At 36.5% G+C, this 17193-nt stretch overlaps 3 protein-coding genes across 5 annotated transcripts in view; 2 read left to right on the top strand and 1 right to left on the bottom strand.

Annotated features, from left to right (window-relative positions):
• Nucleotides 1-304: 304 nt before the first annotated feature.
• si:ch211-51h9.7 (uncharacterized protein LOC558400 homolog) lies at nt 305-1833 on the top strand. Its single transcript, XM_044111552.1, has 2 exons — nt 305-989; nt 1277-1833. The coding sequence occupies exons 1-2, from the start codon at nt 575-577 to the stop codon at nt 1429-1431; spliced, it is 570 nt and encodes a 189-aa protein (XP_043967487.1). The 5' UTR covers nt 305-574; the 3' UTR covers nt 1432-1833.
• On the bottom strand, nt 1527-6926 carry LOC122828202 (protein SET). Its single transcript, XM_044111549.1, has 8 exons — nt 6579-6926; nt 5602-5659; nt 3776-3918; nt 3585-3688; nt 3390-3503; nt 3129-3299; nt 2431-2562; nt 1527-2349 (listed from the first exon to the last, which is right to left on the bottom strand). Exons 1-8 carry the CDS (start codon nt 6649-6651, stop codon nt 2326-2328), a joined length of 819 nt encoding a protein of 272 aa, XP_043967484.1. The 5' UTR covers nt 6652-6926; the 3' UTR covers nt 1527-2325.
• Nucleotides 6927-7136: 210 nt separating this feature from the next.
• Nucleotides 7137-17193, top strand: part of LOC122828200 (serine/threonine-protein kinase N2-like) — a 24917-nt gene continuing 14860 nt past the window's right edge. The window contains exons 1-7 of one of the 3 annotated variants that reach the window (XM_044111546.1): nt 7137-7392; nt 7989-8740; nt 8863-9094; nt 10606-10757; nt 12387-12600; nt 14071-14199; nt 15379-15488. In XM_044111546.1, coding sequence (XP_043967481.1) covers nt 8956-9094; nt 10606-10757; nt 12387-12600; nt 14071-14199; nt 15379-15488 — 744 coding nt within the window. In that variant the 5' untranslated portion in view covers nt 7137-7392; nt 7989-8740; nt 8863-8955. Of the gene's footprint in view, nt 7393-7856; nt 8741-8862; nt 9095-10605; nt 10758-12386; nt 12601-14070; nt 14200-15378; nt 15489-17193 lie in introns of those variants that run through there. The other 2 variants (XM_044111547.1, XM_044111548.1) reach the window with 2 other exon arrangements.

Genomic DNA, 17193 nt, shown 5'->3' with positions numbered 1-17193 from the left:
AAAATAAAAGGAAATCAAACAGCTGTTAACAGGTAGTTATTTCGGACTTTTCTTTCGTACTTGGGTGAACGAAAGAAAATGTTTTAATAAAAATTGGTTCTTAAACGTATCACAACAGAACCATTAAAATGACTTGTCGAAAATGTAGTCTAACCTAAAAAAACGTTGGCTAAAAATTTCACAAATAATCATAGTAAATTTTCTCAGTAAAAATAATTATTGTAACTTTTGGATTCCAAGGAAACGACTGCATTTCCCTTTTATTTAACGTGACTTCCGTCTGTTAGTTAAATATGAGCAGGAAGTTAAAGCTAACTAGCTTAACATGCTAACCAGCGTAGTATTTGCTTTACAAGCTAATTTATCAGCTAATGGTCAGTCCTTTGAAAGTTATCAAGTTTTAATATTGTGTTTATCAGTGATTGGTGCTTTCATACAACATACTGAATGATAAATATGATTTTCAACATATGACATGTCTCATTTTTAAACCATTACATCGGACAGAAACGCTGCTAGCGTCAAAAGCTAAATAGCTTTATTGTTAGCTTTTTGGTCATACTGTGAAACAGCCATGAGGTCAACGAGCCGACTGCTACTCGGAGTGCAGTGGGACAACTTTTTCCACTTTATCGTCTTTGTGCTCCTGTTTTTCCACCCCTCACACTCGTGTGCTGCCGACCCACCGGAGCACGGAACTAGCACCGACACGCTAATATTATGTAGGGCATGTGGACACGAAGTGGCGTTCGGCACGGACATCCACTTCGTCCCCAGCCGCATGGCACTATCCAGCCGCAACGACACGTCAGTGGGTGGTCGAAGGATCCACATCCAGCTCTTCGAGAACCCCCAGGGACTCCAGTTCGAGGTGATAGTGTTTAAAAAAGCGGACGTTATTAAGCACTGGCCTGCCAACAGCCACTTCTCCTGGTACCCCGGGTTTTCATGGACCGTAGCTACCTGCCCCAGGTGTAAAACTCATTTAGGTAGGTATATTGACTTAAAAATGTAAACTATTAAGTGCATTTGAAATATGCAAATATGGGAATGTAGTTTCGAAACAAGACTCTCCTTTGAGGTTGCACAAGCACCAAATTTGCAATGCATTTAGAAAATTGTTAACTTTCCATAGTGCAAAACATCAACGTCAGTGTAGATCAAATTTTCTTCACTTGAAGAAATAGTCCCAGGTTGCATATGCAAATCGGGCCTTAATTTGTCAGTTTCCTAATCAAGCTTATAACTATAATGTGCATCTGCTTTTTCACTTCAGGTTGGGGCTTCCAGCCAAACAGTTGGCCTGAGACCGTCACAAACAACAGGTTTCAAGAGTCTGAAAACACCTTTTTGGCTTTAATCGCCCACAGAATATTGAGAGAAGACTTTGCATCAAGTCTGCTAATGACTCCAAAATCCTTTACAAGCTGATGAACTTGACTCGAGGTTTTTCCATTTTTGGTGCTTTCAAGTATATTTTCAAAAATAAAATTGCACCCCTATTGTTCCTTTAAGACTCCCACACGTGCATACACAGTTTAGTTTTATTATTGTAACAAAGCAAGCTTTACACCTTTAATTTGAAACAATTCGAGTGTAAATACTTCTGTCGAAACCAATGAAGCAGCAGAAGGGGCCAAAATTTACAAGTTTTTTTTTTTTTTTTTCAGTTTTATTCTTTATTAAAAATGTCATTTCAAATCTTGTGGATATCTGTAAAACAATACAATGAAAAACAAAAGTCCCATAGAAATGGTGTCAAAATAACCACTCTCCCCAATAACCAATACACTCCTGCCCCTCCCCAGCTTACCCCCACCCCCCAACCCCAAACATTACAAGTCAAAGGAATGAGCTGGTACTCGATTACCACACGGGAGAAAAAATAAAAATTCTTTAAAGGGTACTATGCCCCCTCTTAGAAAAAAAAATATATTGAAAGGTCTGCTAGCACTAGGTCACTACACCATGGCTTCAGCTGATTAACCACACAACCTTGAATAGGAGGAACTCTGTGTGTGTTCATTCTACTGAGTATACTGTGCTGACTATTTTTTTTTATTATTATTTTTGAGATGTCGTCAGGGATGGTACTCACAATTCAGGGCAAAGTGCCATTGGCCTTGGATGAGTCAAAGGAGAACATATGGCATCAGCAGGTGAGGAGGCTTCAGAATGGAAAGTGAAGCACATACTGATAAAAGTAAATAAAAAAAGCCAAAAAAATAAAAACAAACAAACAAAAAAACCAAACAACTTTTGCTCCCAAACATGAGTGGAAAAATTAACAGGGAAGGTCGAGGGTCTTGCAGATGATAAGAGTTTTTAGTCGTCTTCTCCCTCATCCTCCTGAAACAATAAAGCATCACACAAGATGAATGTTAAGAAATTAAAACTTTGCTGAAAGTTTCCAAAATGTTAGCACTTTACCTCTCCTTCTTCTCCTTCATCCTCTTCATCATCCTCTCCATCTTCATCCCCTTCCTCATCAATGTCCTCCAGACCCTCCTCGTCCTCTTCATCCTCCTCACCTTCACCCTCCTCATCATCCATGTCTGGAACCTAAAAATAAACATATTTTTGCTTAACCAGCAGCTCAAATTTAAGACTTTAAGACCATTATGAATGGAATTTAAACATACAAAAAAGAAAATTGCAAATAAATCATATGGCTTGCAACTTAAGTAATTGACATCATCCAATCAACTGCCAATAAATTTATATTTACTTATTAAGGAAGTAAAAAAAAAAAAAAAAAACCTAGCAAGCTTGCTTATTAGTGGCTAGTTAGCGGCAGCTACGACTTGAGTGGGAATACAGTAATCTCTGTGCACAACTCAAAGCTTTGTAAAGTCCTGCAAGAAAAAAAACTATGAGATTAAATAATCCTTACAAAATATAAGACCCATAATTAACATAAATAAGGCTAATCTGTTTTTTTTTCCCAAATTAATTTAAGGTCTTAATTTTAAAGTAAATAAATTTAAGAATGTGCAGTCACCATGCAAGCATGTTCTTATTTTGTCAAACTAAAACAGAAACTTCCACATCAAAAATACGAATTGAACTACCATCCAACACCGACTCATTTATGCTAGTTTCTATCATTAGGTTTGAGGTAAACATACCAGGTAGTACTGCAGGGGGTTTGGCCAGATGTCATCCTTGATAACCTCCCCAAGCTCATCAGCACCGGCATCAGCATGGTCGGTGAACCAAGTGAAGAAACTCTCAGGTTCTTCATGTTGCCTCTTCCTGCCGGCCTTGTTCTGTGTCTGACTGGACCGCTTGGTGAGATCCTGCACACAGAGGAGGAATCAAACATTTTACAAGTCTACTTCACATAAAACGTCAGGTTTGGCTGAAAATGCTACACAAAGCACACTTACCTTTCCTGATTTCCATTTGATTTCTGTTGACTTTGAAGATGGGTCTCCACTCTCATTCAGATGGAACTCTTTGGAAAGTACTTTGTTTTCAAAGTACGGATTTTCATCAAAATACTGAAACAAGAATAGAGTCCGGTATGAGCATAACACACATTAAGCTTCAATAATACACTGACAAAACATCCCATCACTTACAAAATCTATTCTGTAGCCCGACTTGATGTCTTCAAACTCTGTCACCTCCACTCGGCTCAGGTAGTGAAGCGCCTCTTCATCCTCCTCCCCCAGTAGAGCAGATACTGTTGAGATAAACGTCAATTTTTAACCCATGAAGCAGAAATTGTGAACACATTGGAGTGGGGGATTTTTTTCCCTGGATAACTCACCTTGTGGATGGTTGACAAACGTGGTGACCCAGAAGTTGGGGATTTTGGCGATCAGCTCTGACCTCTTCTGAAAGAATGGCTGACGGAGTTTGTTGTATTTCTGTTCTACTTTCAGGATCTCCTCACTGGCCTGCTCATTCAACCTGGGGAAATAAAAAAATAGATATAGATCTGGAAAGACATTCTCCCACATTACTAGTCATTAAATTGATATTGTCAACATAAACAGCAAGAATTGCACCAATGGAAGCTGAAATGCTCCAATAATTTATACCTACTACAGGTAGCCATTTATTTTAGCTTGTATACAAAAACAATAAATATTTTCTAAAAAGTTACTAAAAAGTAGATAAATCATCTTAGAGAAGGAAGGAGAGTAATTTGTAAAAATTTATATCATAAATTATTTTATTTGGTTAAAGGGGTAAAATATTAAATACTATCATAAGTAATACTTATGACAGATCATTTAAACTCAACACAAAATTCTACAGGGATTTAAATTAATTGATTTTGGTGCAAGTCTCCTAAAAACACAAACTAAGAGAAGGAAAAAAAAAGGATTTGTTAGATAATAAGCCCAAACTTCTGCTGTAAGAATTTTTTTTCCTGAATAAATTCCAAATGTCTGCTTACAATTTCACTTGTATCCTAGTTTACATTCATAGATATTCCAGACATATTTATATGCACCTCAACAGCTTATAGTTATAAACCATTTCCCCAGAAAATAACTCACTCTTTCCACAACAAACTTCTCAGTGTAAGTCAACTGTTTATGGTTAAAAGGACAATTTAAAATGCATAATATAAAAACAATTCCATCTTGTATGTTTATGCTATGAATCCAAAATACTAGATTAAAAGTTTATCAAGTTTATGAATATTAATAACTCAGACTATGCTTGACAGATATATAGGAAAAGTTTATTTCATATTAAATTTTGCACAAAATGCAATGAGTGAAAAGAGATTGTACAGAAAAAACAAAACACACACTCCTCACATGTTTACCTTTACATTCTCAATTTGAGCAATGGTTATACCATTAGTGTAAAATTAGGTATGATGCCAATTAGATCCACTAGGCAGATAAGGAATAAAACACTTATAAACCTGTGATAATGTGTATCGATGCTGCTGTTGCTCAAAAAAGACTGAAATGGACTCTAAATATGTTTTGGAACAACCACTGCTATTTTATTGATTTAACAAGAGCTAAATACTGCAGAGATCCTTTGCTGCAATATGAAAATTAGTTTTACCAATTGAATTTGAGCATACATTTAATTTGTTTTCATGTTGCAATGTTTCAAATACAGATAAGTACTGAAAGATATCTTTACTGTCCTAGATGCATTTAATTCCTGTTTCACGACAGAAAAAAAAAACTGAATTAGTACTTATGCAATACATTTATTCATTATTTTTCAATGTATATTTTTGGAATCTTAAATCAATTCAATGTTGTGTAATTGATTTCTACTCTTAATATTGATATTACGCATTTCCATTCCTTAATAGTTGAGTGTCACCAAAAAGCTTCAAACCCAAAATAAAAATAATTTAGAATTTTGGTCACATGTAGTCTATTTCAGTAAATCATAAGCAGAAGACATTAGTAAGCATTAATATATTTTTTTATTGCACAACTTAGCTCAGGATTAAGATTTAATAAGTTTATCAGGTTCCACAAACCACGTGTAGTTTACACTTTGACCACTAGATAGGCATCAAATCACTTCACATTTATAAAAACTACTAAACTATTCACAACAAAACTGGTGTGAAGGGTTAAAGCAGTTGTATCAATAATAGACCCCTACCTGTCAATTTCATTTTGAACTTCATCAATGTGTTCAATAGCTTCTTGCTGCTCTTTCTCTGTGAAAAAATAAATAAAAACAGTCAGTGAATTTCAAAATGGGACTAGACGCCATCAAATTTATATAATCAAAACTACGGCTTATTTTTAACAGTCAAAGTACAAGTAGTAAAAGTAAGGAGGGAGTCGGGGTATTTAACATGTAACAGTATGGAGTCGACGCGGGACTCTGACAGTGTAAGCGGCCAATGGCTGCAGCGCTCCTCGCTCAGGCTTCTCGCCGTTTCCTGCCGGCTGCTGCCTTCAGGGCCGCGTGGTTTAAATGTGGGACAGCAGACTGTTCACACAGCCGCGGTAGCGTGAGCGACCGAGCTACGATGTATGCCAGAATATTCACCCCACTTACCCAATAAAAAAAATAATAAATAAATAAAAAACACCATTCACACGACTGAGTGCTACAAACAGCAGCCATTGTGCAGTAACTGGGAGGTTTTAACTAGCGGTGATTTAAATGCGTTAACAAAACAATGTCGTCTGCTAGCGTTAGGTAAGACTACAACAACAACACGAGCGGGCTAGGTGCTAAACCAAACCAATCGTAGAAATAAAATCTCACATTAAAGTGAGCACACTTTCTTATGGTTTCAAGCATATTCCGCGATTAATACCGAGAAGTGATTGTTTCAAAGGGGCCGCTTGTTATCCGTCGATATAGCTGCTATATACCCCGGCTAACATGGCCTCTGTGCCAGCAGCAAACAACGGAGGAGCACGGGTATGCTAAAGCACGCTAGCCCCTGAAAATACGCAGCTGCCGTTTCTATAAGCAGCAAAGGCGCTCCGGTGGCATTAAGCAGAAGCACAGCAACATTTTCATCAAATTCAGACTAATTAAATAACATCTTGTCTTCATGCAAATAATATTTGAGAAGAAAGTGAAAATGGCGCTGAACAGGAGGCCGCCATTCCCCTTACCGGAGGTCTCGTCCGCTCCGTCATGGTTCGAGTTCAGCTCCTTTTTACTCACTTTCGTCGCCGTGGCAGACATTTTCTTTCTTTTCGCACGTCGAGAGTGACTTAAAGACGCTTGAGGAGAAAAAACGGATGGCGGATCTGTATCTCCTAGAACAGGAGAGAGTTAATTCGCTGTGGAGTTCAGCGTGGAGAAGCCAACAACGTGCTGCTGCTTTCCACACAATGTAGCTGCCGAAGAGCGAGGAAGTCACAGGCAGCCTTTCATTACGAACGCGGCGCGCCGAATGGAGCGGAGGAGCAGCTCCGCCTCTCAAAGTAGGTCTCACTACTCCGCTCCAATTCGCTCATTTACCCCCATCTCCACTCTTAAAACAATATAGAACACAATCAGAACCTCCAATTATTACTTTTTACAACTTCGACGAGATGAATAATTTAACCTTGTTGAAAATGAAATTCACCTAGGCCGGGCCAAATCTACTGTTGGACCGACTCGCACTTGCGCACTTATTAAAAAAAAGGAAAAAAAATGTCAGTTGAAGTGGGGGCCTTGTTCTTGGTGGTCAGCGCTAATTAGCACATCAAACTCGAAAATTACTTTTAATTAGGACGTTTTCTGTTCATATTCCGTCTAGTAACCTGTTGAAATTTGTCAGAATATGCTAAAATAAGACCGTTTCTAATAATAGCGTAACTGTTGGGGGGCTAATGAAGAAGCCCTTCTGAGATTTTGCGCTTTTCTTACATAGCTAAATACAAAGTAAACACGCAAAATAGATTGCCGAGACTTTTTAAGCCTCAAACAATTTGTTTGGTAAGTACATTTAACCCATCTGTATTTATTTAAACATTAGTTATAGTTATTACTAAAAATTGTACTCGAGTCATTCAGCCTATTTTTTACTCAAGTAAAAAGTAGCAATAGTAGTAAGAGTAAAATTTTGTAATGCTACTCAAGTACTCAGTAACTTATCAGAACATCTTATTTAATATTTCGAAATGATAGATAGACAAAAATCTAAATTGATTAGTAAATTCTGGTATTTTACAGAAAAATTATACAAACAAAAAATAAATCCAGGCAAAAGAAACGTTTCCAAGTCACATTAGTTAAATATAAAACTTATAAAAGTAATACTTATGTTATAACAAGTTTCTGTCCAAGAAATTATTCCATACTTACTCTATCTCTCTATCCATCCATCAATCCATCCATCCAGCTAGCCAGCCATCTATCTCCATTCATCCATCCATCTGACTATTTGTTTATCCATTCATTCTTTTTATTTTAGGTATAATATATGCATATTTTTTGTAACACTTGCAACACATCAATTTCCCAGTTGACCTACCAGAAAATAATCAGAGATTTTTATTGTTTCATTTATTAATCTGTGATTTCTGCCACAGAAATGGTGTGTCTTCTTTCAATTGTGTCTCCTCATATTAATACATCCTGAGGAGGAGAACCACAACAACCAAAAGGCTGCTTGTTGTGTGTCCTTGTCTAAAAGTCACTGTGGGAATTCAGCAAATCCAGCTGAAAACCGTTCAGCAGCTTCCGCACTTCCCAGTGCCTGAACGCTGCAAGCAATCAACATTAAGATCTCTCACTCCGTGTTAGTGTAAGAGCAGATTAAAGCAATATCCCAAATACTGCAGGCTGATCTCTGCTCTGTCCCAAACCGAGCAGCAGCAGCAGTTTCGTCTTTTGGTTGGTGGCAGGAAGGGAACATGTGGTCACGCAGCGGCCAATGCTGAGCCCAGAGCAAGCAATCGGCGGTGTCAGAACAGAGCCAGCAGCGCCTTTCTGTGCAGAAAGAAATCCCTCTTAAAAAGACAAGAGCAAAAGAGAGGAAGAGGAACAGAGGGAGGGAGGGAGGATTTGGTTACGGAGCAGAAAAAGATGAGGATGCAGAGGGAAGTGGATGTTGCAGAGGAAGCTGCAGGGAGGTGAAAACAAACATCACAACAGTCCCAGGATGTAGGCGCTGATTGATCCGAGGGTGTCTGTGAACGCACCGTTACGTCTGAAGACTTGTTGTGTTTCAAGGATAGTGAAGGTGGAAGGCTGCAACCGGAGATGCACCCCCGTCTACTCCCACTCATAGGATGACAAATTAGTGTTTACAAAGGCGAAGGAGCGAGGAATCAAACCCGAGGTGAGCAAACTGCACAGTCATCCTGTTTTTCACCTGGCTGGAACTTGTTGTTCTCACTTTCTGCATGTCCGTTCTCTTGTCCACATGTTTGTTTGTTTGTTTGTTTTTCTGTTTTGCTGAAGGATTGCTGCTCTGTTTTCGAAACACGCTGAGCTGTCGGTGTGGAAGAAGCGAGGCTCGACACCTCTTGATGTGCTGCCGCTATCCTGGATCAGATGTTGTCCACAGCTCAGCAGATGCTGCAGGACAGCCGCTCCAAGATTGAGCTGATCCGACTGCAGATTATCAAAGTCACCCAGGCTGGTGGAGGTGGCGGAGAAGATGGAGGAAACCAAAAGATCCCTGCTGATGGAGGTCAGTACAGTCGGAAGGAGTAAATTTAAAACTCCTAAAAGTGGGAACAGAAGATTGCTTCTTGTTTCTGCTTTATTTTATAAACTTTAAAGGAGCCAGAACACTGCAAAAACACAAAATCTTACCAAGTATTTTTGGTCTGGGTATAGTGCAAATATCTGCAGTGGTTTATTAGTGTGATTATAGATAGAAACAACCAATGGAGGAGTAAATTTCTCAGACATTTTCTTTAAAAAAATGAAAATTTCTGGGCTTCAGAAGTCAAAAATTTCCAAGAAAAAGGACATAAATTTTGAGGTAGAGCTAAAAAAAACAAAACCCTGGTGTTTAAAAGTTGAAAATTAGCCCCCAAAGAAGAAATCAGAAAGTTAGAGATTAATCTCAAAAATATGCTAGAAAAAATACAAAAATTTCTGAGTTTGAAAAGTTGAAAATTTACTTGATAAAAATGTGAAATTTTGAGATTGATTTTAGAAATTATCTAGAAAAAACATGGAATAGACCACGTTCGAGAAGTCGAAAATTTGCATGAATAAAGTCAGAAATTTTTAGATTAAATTTAGAAATGTTCTAGAAAGAATTCAGAACATTTCCAAGTGTTTTTCTTAACATTTTCTTAGATCTCAAATTTTCAGATTTTTTTTCTCAGCATCATACAAAAAACCAACAACACTCAGAGATTCACATCTTCTATTTAAGTTAATCTAATCTCAGGTCTTTGTTCAGGTTTGTTTAGATTTTAAAATATATGGCAGTAAAATAAACAAAACAAAAAACAACAACATCTGTTTCTCTAAATTAAGTTAAGGATTTTTTTTAATGTTCTAACATAAGACATAAAAATGTACTTTTGGTGAAATTTTTTATATCATTTTTTATAGTGGAGGAAAATGATTGTGATATAATGCCATTTATCAAGGGAAACAAGCATTGCTTCCTTTGTCTTGTTTTATTTTGTTTATTATCTTATATTAAAATATGTGAAATTTATTAAATAAATCCTGTATTTACCAATACGAAGGTCAATAACAGTTTGTTACGACATATTGCAACAACAATAAAAAACCACTCTCTGTCCAAAAACAACATTGAATTTAAGACGTATAATCAAATAAATTCAGAGTTTGGATCAGATTGACAGGCAGCTGGGATCTGCTTCACTGAACATACAAATGTTCATGAAATATTCAACAAATGTGACTTAAGTACTTAGAGTAATGCATCACTGTAATATTATTCTCCTGAGGGTTCCTTACATTCATCATATTATTGGGATAAAATATGATTTAATGCATCTCTTCAAGGACTATAATCCCAAAAAAGTAAACAGGAAGCCAGAAATCTGATGTTTCCATTTGCCTTTTATGAAAAAGACGTAGCTTCGGATTGTGTTAGAACAATTTCCTTTGCTTTCATAAATGACTCTTCAGTCTTTTCTTTGCTAATGGAAATATTAGAGGGAACTATCAAACAAGCTGGTAGCATCACCTTTATCCTCCATTTTCTCTCAGAAACGTCTCCTGGAGTTGTCAGTACCGTGGATGCTCGCTTGGCAGAGCTGCAGCACTACATGCAGAGAGAAACCGATGCGCTGGCGCTGCACAGAGACGTGGTGAAGCAGCTTCAGGCCATCTCAGAGCTGGACCAGAACGCTCTGGCTGAGGTAAGATGCCACCCACTTACGGTTTTATAATGTTTTCTGAGTTTTTGTCAAATGTTTTTAATAAAATATTCATTTACTAACCGAATCCCTAATCATAATCAATGGTTTGTGTCATTGAAAATAGGTAACTTCTCATTGGATCAAGCATAAGTCACATACGGGGTTCCCCAAGGTTCAAACCTGGGACCCCTCATATTCAATATCTATGGGCTCCCATTAGCTCAGATTATAACAAGTATAATCTATCATAACTATGCAGATGATACACAGCTTTACATTAAAATGTCATCAAGTGACTTTTTAATGTCACTTGAGGACCTGAGTTTAGAACAGATAAATGTGTGGATGTCCCTCAACTTTCACCAGCTGGACAGAAACAAAACTGAAGCTATTATCTGTGGACCTAAAGAGGAACAACCTAGAGTCAACGCACATCTTCAGTTATTACAGCTAGAAACTTGAGATCAGCTTCAAAAATCTTTGCTTGAACAGTCAGAGCCACATACAGGCAGTTACAAAGTCGGCCTTCTATCACCTCAAGAACATTTCTAGGATTAAAAGACTAATGTCCCATTTAGATCAAGAGAAACTAATCCATGCGTTTATCTTGAGTCGCATTGATTGCTGCATCTGTAGCTGCATTTTCTTTACAAATGTGCATAAAACTTTGTCAATATTCTGCTAATTTCGGAAAACATCATAATTTCACAATTGTGATGTTCCCTTAAAAAAGAAACGGCATTAAAATCACAGGTGAAAAAGTGTGAAATTAGACATTAAAACTGATCCAATAAGTCATTACAAAACACGCCCCTCCATAATCCTTTGTCTACTTCTTGTCATTATCTTCTTTATGGTTTCTACCATAAAGAAGGTAATGCCAGAAGCAACATCCTGTTGTAAATCACATGACTCTGTGATGCATTAAATTGTTTTCATTGCAGTTTTGTAAAATAAACCATTTTTGATACAGCTAAAAAAAAAACACCTCACACATCTTATTACAAGTGATTACTGAAAAATAGACCATGTTCATTTTTTTCTAAATTAACGTGTTTCCATCAAGCAAATTTATTTTCGAAATGTCAAATTGTGCAATTATATGGTCAATGGAAATGCAGCTACTGTCTTCACGAGTCTAACAAAAAAAATCAATCCCCCAGCTGCATCTAATCCAGAACGCTGCTGCTTGGGTTCTGACTAAAATCAGGAAGATGGAGCACATCACCCAGTTCTAAAGTCCCTACACTGGCTCCCTGTAGCTCAGAGAATCGACTTTAAAATATTATTGGTAGTTTATAAATCACTGAATACCAAAACTGAAGCCAGAATCCCATAGAAGTTGAAAAGAAGGCATCGTGGTATTTTTATTTAATTTGAATTAGTATGTCTGAATTGAAGAAATACATAAATTATTAGCTAGCACTGCTAATACACCTCCTTTGCGTTTGCCTCTGTTACCGCTGTCTGATCACATGGTTAACAGAGAGATGTTGGAGTTGGTATATGTCGTAGTTCATAAATTGTTTGAACACTATTTGTATTTTGATTCTCAGAGTGCTGAAAAGAGTAATAAATAATTACATGAATATTTGATATGAAATGATCTGAAGCTTTTCCACCTTTCAGGCTCGAGTTCGGGTGCAGGAATCCTCGCAGAAGCTTGAACTTCTCCAGTTATCGCTGGAGAAATGCCTGCAGGAACAGAACCACGATTCTCCACGGCCTCCTGCGGAGGCGATCGATCCTCTGGAGGGAACGCCGTCGCCTGAAGACCGCAGATCGTTGCGTCCGCTCCCAACCTCATCGTCCATCTTCCCCGTCCGACCTGCATCACTAACTGGTAACTGCTGACTGAGAAAATAGACCAGATTATAACAAAACATTACAAAACATCATAATCATATGCTACAAATATTTTCTCTTGCATATCATTGAAGAAATAGATAAGAAAATATATTTTAATCAAACTAGTCAGAGGCAAAACAAACTCATTTACTCATTAATTAACATCTTATTACAAGTGATTACTGAGTTTTCTTAATTTTAGGTTTTGCCAATGAGTGTTATATAAAATACAGCTACATTCACGAGGTATGCACATTTGTGATCATTTTCTGTGAATTTCTGATGAAATATTACTTTAATTTTTCTGATAAATGGAAAATTAGAATCAAAAACACAAGATTTGCTGCTTCATTTAAACCACAATAGGTCAGTTTTAATGTCTAACCTCTGATTTATTTGCTTTACATGTTTTTGCACAACACGGGATAAAAATAATGGAAAAAATATTATTATTTCCATTATAATATTATTACTTCCATATAATTTCCATTATTATGAAAATAACAATTCCATAATATTAGATTAAGTGGACATTATGATAATAATAAAATAAATAATTTCCATTATTATGCAAGTAATAATTTACATTTTATTTTGATGATAATGATGATGATGATTATTATTATAATAGTAATTATTATACTATAATTATTATACTATAATTACTATAATAATAATAATAATTACTACTATTATTATTATTGTTGTTGTTGTTGTTAATAATAATAATAATAATTGTAAAAGCATATTTATGCTTTTATTATGGTTTTATTATTATAAATATTTTACTTTGAATGCTAATATTCAAAGATAATAATAATCTAAGGAATTATATAAATGTAATACTACTAATGCTAGTAGTAATAATAACGGTTATTATTTTCAGTATTTATTTATAAATAAATGTTCTGGTAAGTCATCTTTGTTTGTTATGTTTTCTTGGGGTCGTTTTGTGTTTAATATTCAGTGTATTTTAGGGTCATGTGTGTGTTTGAACATGACTTACCGTCCGCTGACTGCTGGCGGCAGATAATCAGGACGTGTAATCCGTTCGCTTTGGACAGTTCACTTGTAAGCCGGTCTCTGTCTGAGCTCGAGGCTAAAAAAAAGAAAGGAAAAGCTTTTGATGATGTAACGAGGAGCAGATCTGTCAAAGGAGAACAATGACAAAGAGTGTGAGGAGAGTGGAAACACTTGAGGTGATTCTGAGCTTCACTGCAGTTGATTCAAAGGCGAAACGAAGAAAATGGAGAGGCTCAGCGTGACTCTCTCTCCAGAGGGGACTGATTAGAGGCTTGAGTCTGGGAGATTTATTCAAATTAAACATCTTATTTTGAAGTGCAGAGTCCTTTCTGGTCACACTGAGACTCTTTACAGGATAATGGAAACACATGGGCGGGGCTTAAACAGTTTATTTGAAGAAACTGAGATTATTCCTCCTCTTCTTCGTCTTCTTCTCCTCTAGGGAAACTTGAACTGAGACTGCTAGGATGTGAGGATTTACTGAAACCCCAGTCAGAATCAGAGCAGGAAAATCCTTTGGTTTCCTCTGAAAACGGTTCAGCTGTTCCTCCTAAAACTGACGGATCGCTGAGTGAGTAAAACATTTTAAATCTTAAACTGTTTCAGCTTTACTTGTTGCTATGTTTGCATCTGTTAATGGGAAAATATGAACAGCTAATTCAGAGGGGAAAATTATACTACTAACAAAAGCGCAGGAACAGAAGGACGATTTGTTACCTCCTGTATAAAATATTAAGAGTTAGTCAAATCACAAACCCCGAAATTCAGCTTGCAAATAATTTGGAACATTTCAAATTTGTATTTCAAACAAAAAAATTTGGAAAAGTAAGAACAACAATTAGGGCAGGTGAAAAAGGACAAAAAAATTAAAACTTTTTTCTCAGAATATTGACTTTAATCTTACAAAAGTGAGATTAAAATCAGAATTCTGAGATTAAAGTTGGAATTCTGAGAAAAAAGTCTGAATTTAAAAAAAAATTTTGAACAAAAAGGTGAAATTCTGAGAAAAAGTCTCAATTCTATGATTAAATTCCAAATTTTGAGATTAAAGTCAGAATTCCTGGTGGCCCTAATCATTTTCTGCAGTAAAGATACAGGTCAGAAAGCAGAAAATTCAACCAAAATGATCCAGCTGAAAAAATAATTATTTTTAAGCAATATAATAATAGTGGCATAATCATTAAATGTTAAATTCTGACAAACACGTAACTCTAGAAATGGGAGACATTTTAAATATCCAAAATAAATAAATTAAACAATAGAAACAACAAGTAAATTTAATTATGAAGCCTCCTTAAACATAACTGTCTTTGAAATTAAGGGCTAGTTGAGACTAAATCACCAGAATGAAAACTTTTATCATCCAGTTTTTGGTAGAAAGAGAGAGAAAAAAGAGAAAAACGCTAAGTCATGCAAATCAAAATGATTGAAATCATTTTTAATTTATCACACAATTATTGATTTATTGGTTCTTGTGACAACCCAGTACCTAACATTGATTGTAAAGCAGAAACTGTTTCTGTGAAGGTTAATCTGTCAGAATCAGGGTCTGTGTCGTATTTCATTTTCTCAGAAATGGTCCCACTTTCTCTGAAAAACACAAACAAATTAAATGGTGAACAAACATGATGTCATCATGGGCTCTGAAAGTCAGACAGGCTTCTGTTTACGTCTGAGTTCAGATAGAAACTGCTTTAATTAAAACTGAAAAAAGTTGCTGTTTACAGTTTGTCTGCTGCCTGTCCCACAGCCGAGGTCAGCGCGGTGCTGCGGCTGGATGGCCGGGTCGTGGGCCGGACGCGCTGGGCTGCAGTCGGTGACCTCAACTGGGATCAGGTGTTCTACATCCAGCTGGAGCGGGTGAGTCCGGTTCTGAAGACCAAGATACACTGAAGTGACTAAATGTAAGCGTACAGATTCACACACGTAAAAATATAACAACAAAAAGAAAGATTAAGAGACATTAAAGCTGCATTATATGTAACTTTTATTTTTTTTAAATGTGTTTTTGACATATTTGTTAAAACAGTCACCATGTTGTGACAAGTTATGAGACAGATAATCTGTGAAAAATTAATCACCTCCAGCTCCTCTCTGAGCTACTTTTATTCAGAAGTAAAATGCAACGCTCCCGACCAAAAACAAACCAATCAGAGACAGGAGACGGGTTTTAGTGCTGTCAATCAACCTCGTGTTCACACAGCTAAATGTGCAAATGGCGTAAAACTTACCATTATAAGAAAACTGTTTATCCACCGTCATCGGTGGCTATGCTAACTAGGAGAAGATATAGTAACGCACACACGTGCAAGATTGACAGCACAAAGCCCTGCCTCCTGACTCTTGATTTGTTGTATCTAGCCGGCACTGGGAGGAGGCAAATAAGCAATTTTTTTCACATACTGTATGTCTCATAGCATACTGTCATGATATAGTGATAATTCAAACAAATATTAGTGAATGAGTTTTTGAATGAACATAACAGAGTATCATCTGCATAACGTTTGACATATATATCAGTTTTACCTAAACAACTTTAGACAAAGTTTGAATAAAAAAGACTAGTCCAAGTACCAAACCCTGTGGTACTCCATAACTAACACATATTTACCATTATCATAAGCCTATTGGAATGATCTAAATAAGATGTTACCTTGAATGTTCGGACCTCTATAGGAGAAAATTGTAACTGATAGGATCAAATAACCAAACATCGACCCAAGTTGATTATTTGAGTCCATAAAAATATCAATTTTCCCAAGTTGTTTCGGTGCTGTAATTACCTCTGATCTGACTAAAACTCTTCAGATTATTATAGTAAATGTTATTTTGAAAGATTTTTGGGAGAGTAGATAATGACTAAATTATCCATCCACTAAGTGTAGACTGATCAAATTAGAAAATGAGAAATTTCTTAAAGGAAAACCTGAGAAAGTGATGGCTTACTGAGGCTATTGTTGTTAGCTCAGCTTTTACAGGCCATTATATCTGACCACAGCCATAATGGCTTTAAGATGCTTACAGGTACTGCTTAACAGATATAGAGTTAAAGATGTTAGCAAGTAGAAAGCATGTTTGTTTCAGGCATCCACACTCTTCTGCAGCAGCTTAAAGTCTGTATCTAGTGCTTAAATTTTGAAATATAAACAGAAGATTATAAAGTGACTCGTGTTGCAAACTAAATATAAATCAGTCTGCCTCTCTTTAAGTTATCACAGTTTTTCCCTTTCTGTCAGGTAAAAATAGCCTGGGATGTGCTTTGAAGAATGGTGCATTGCTGGTTTCTAGTCGCCACCTTTCAGATGACAACTGTCAGAAATTCTGTCAGATACGTTTCTGTTTTGTGACAAAACATTAAAAAATTCACTGAAAAAGGTCTGTGAGTGTTTTTCATCCCGTTTGGAGCGCTCAGTGTTTGTGATTCTTTTCTCATGGTCTCTCCATCACACGTCACCCACACCCAGACCGGCATTTCTCTGTCTTTAATTAAATAATCACCAAAGAATAACAACAACAGAATATTTTTTAGGTCCTTGAAGGCATCACAATCAACAACAAAATATTT

The sequence above is a fragment of the Gambusia affinis genome, linkage group LG03 (genome assembly GCF_019740435.1).
Source record: "Gambusia affinis linkage group LG03, SWU_Gaff_1.0, whole genome shotgun sequence".
Lineage (NCBI taxonomy): Eukaryota > Metazoa > Chordata > Actinopteri > Cyprinodontiformes > Poeciliidae > Gambusia > Gambusia affinis.
The sequence above is the reverse complement of the archived record's forward strand: the minus strand, read 5'-3'. Positions and strand labels throughout refer to the sequence as shown.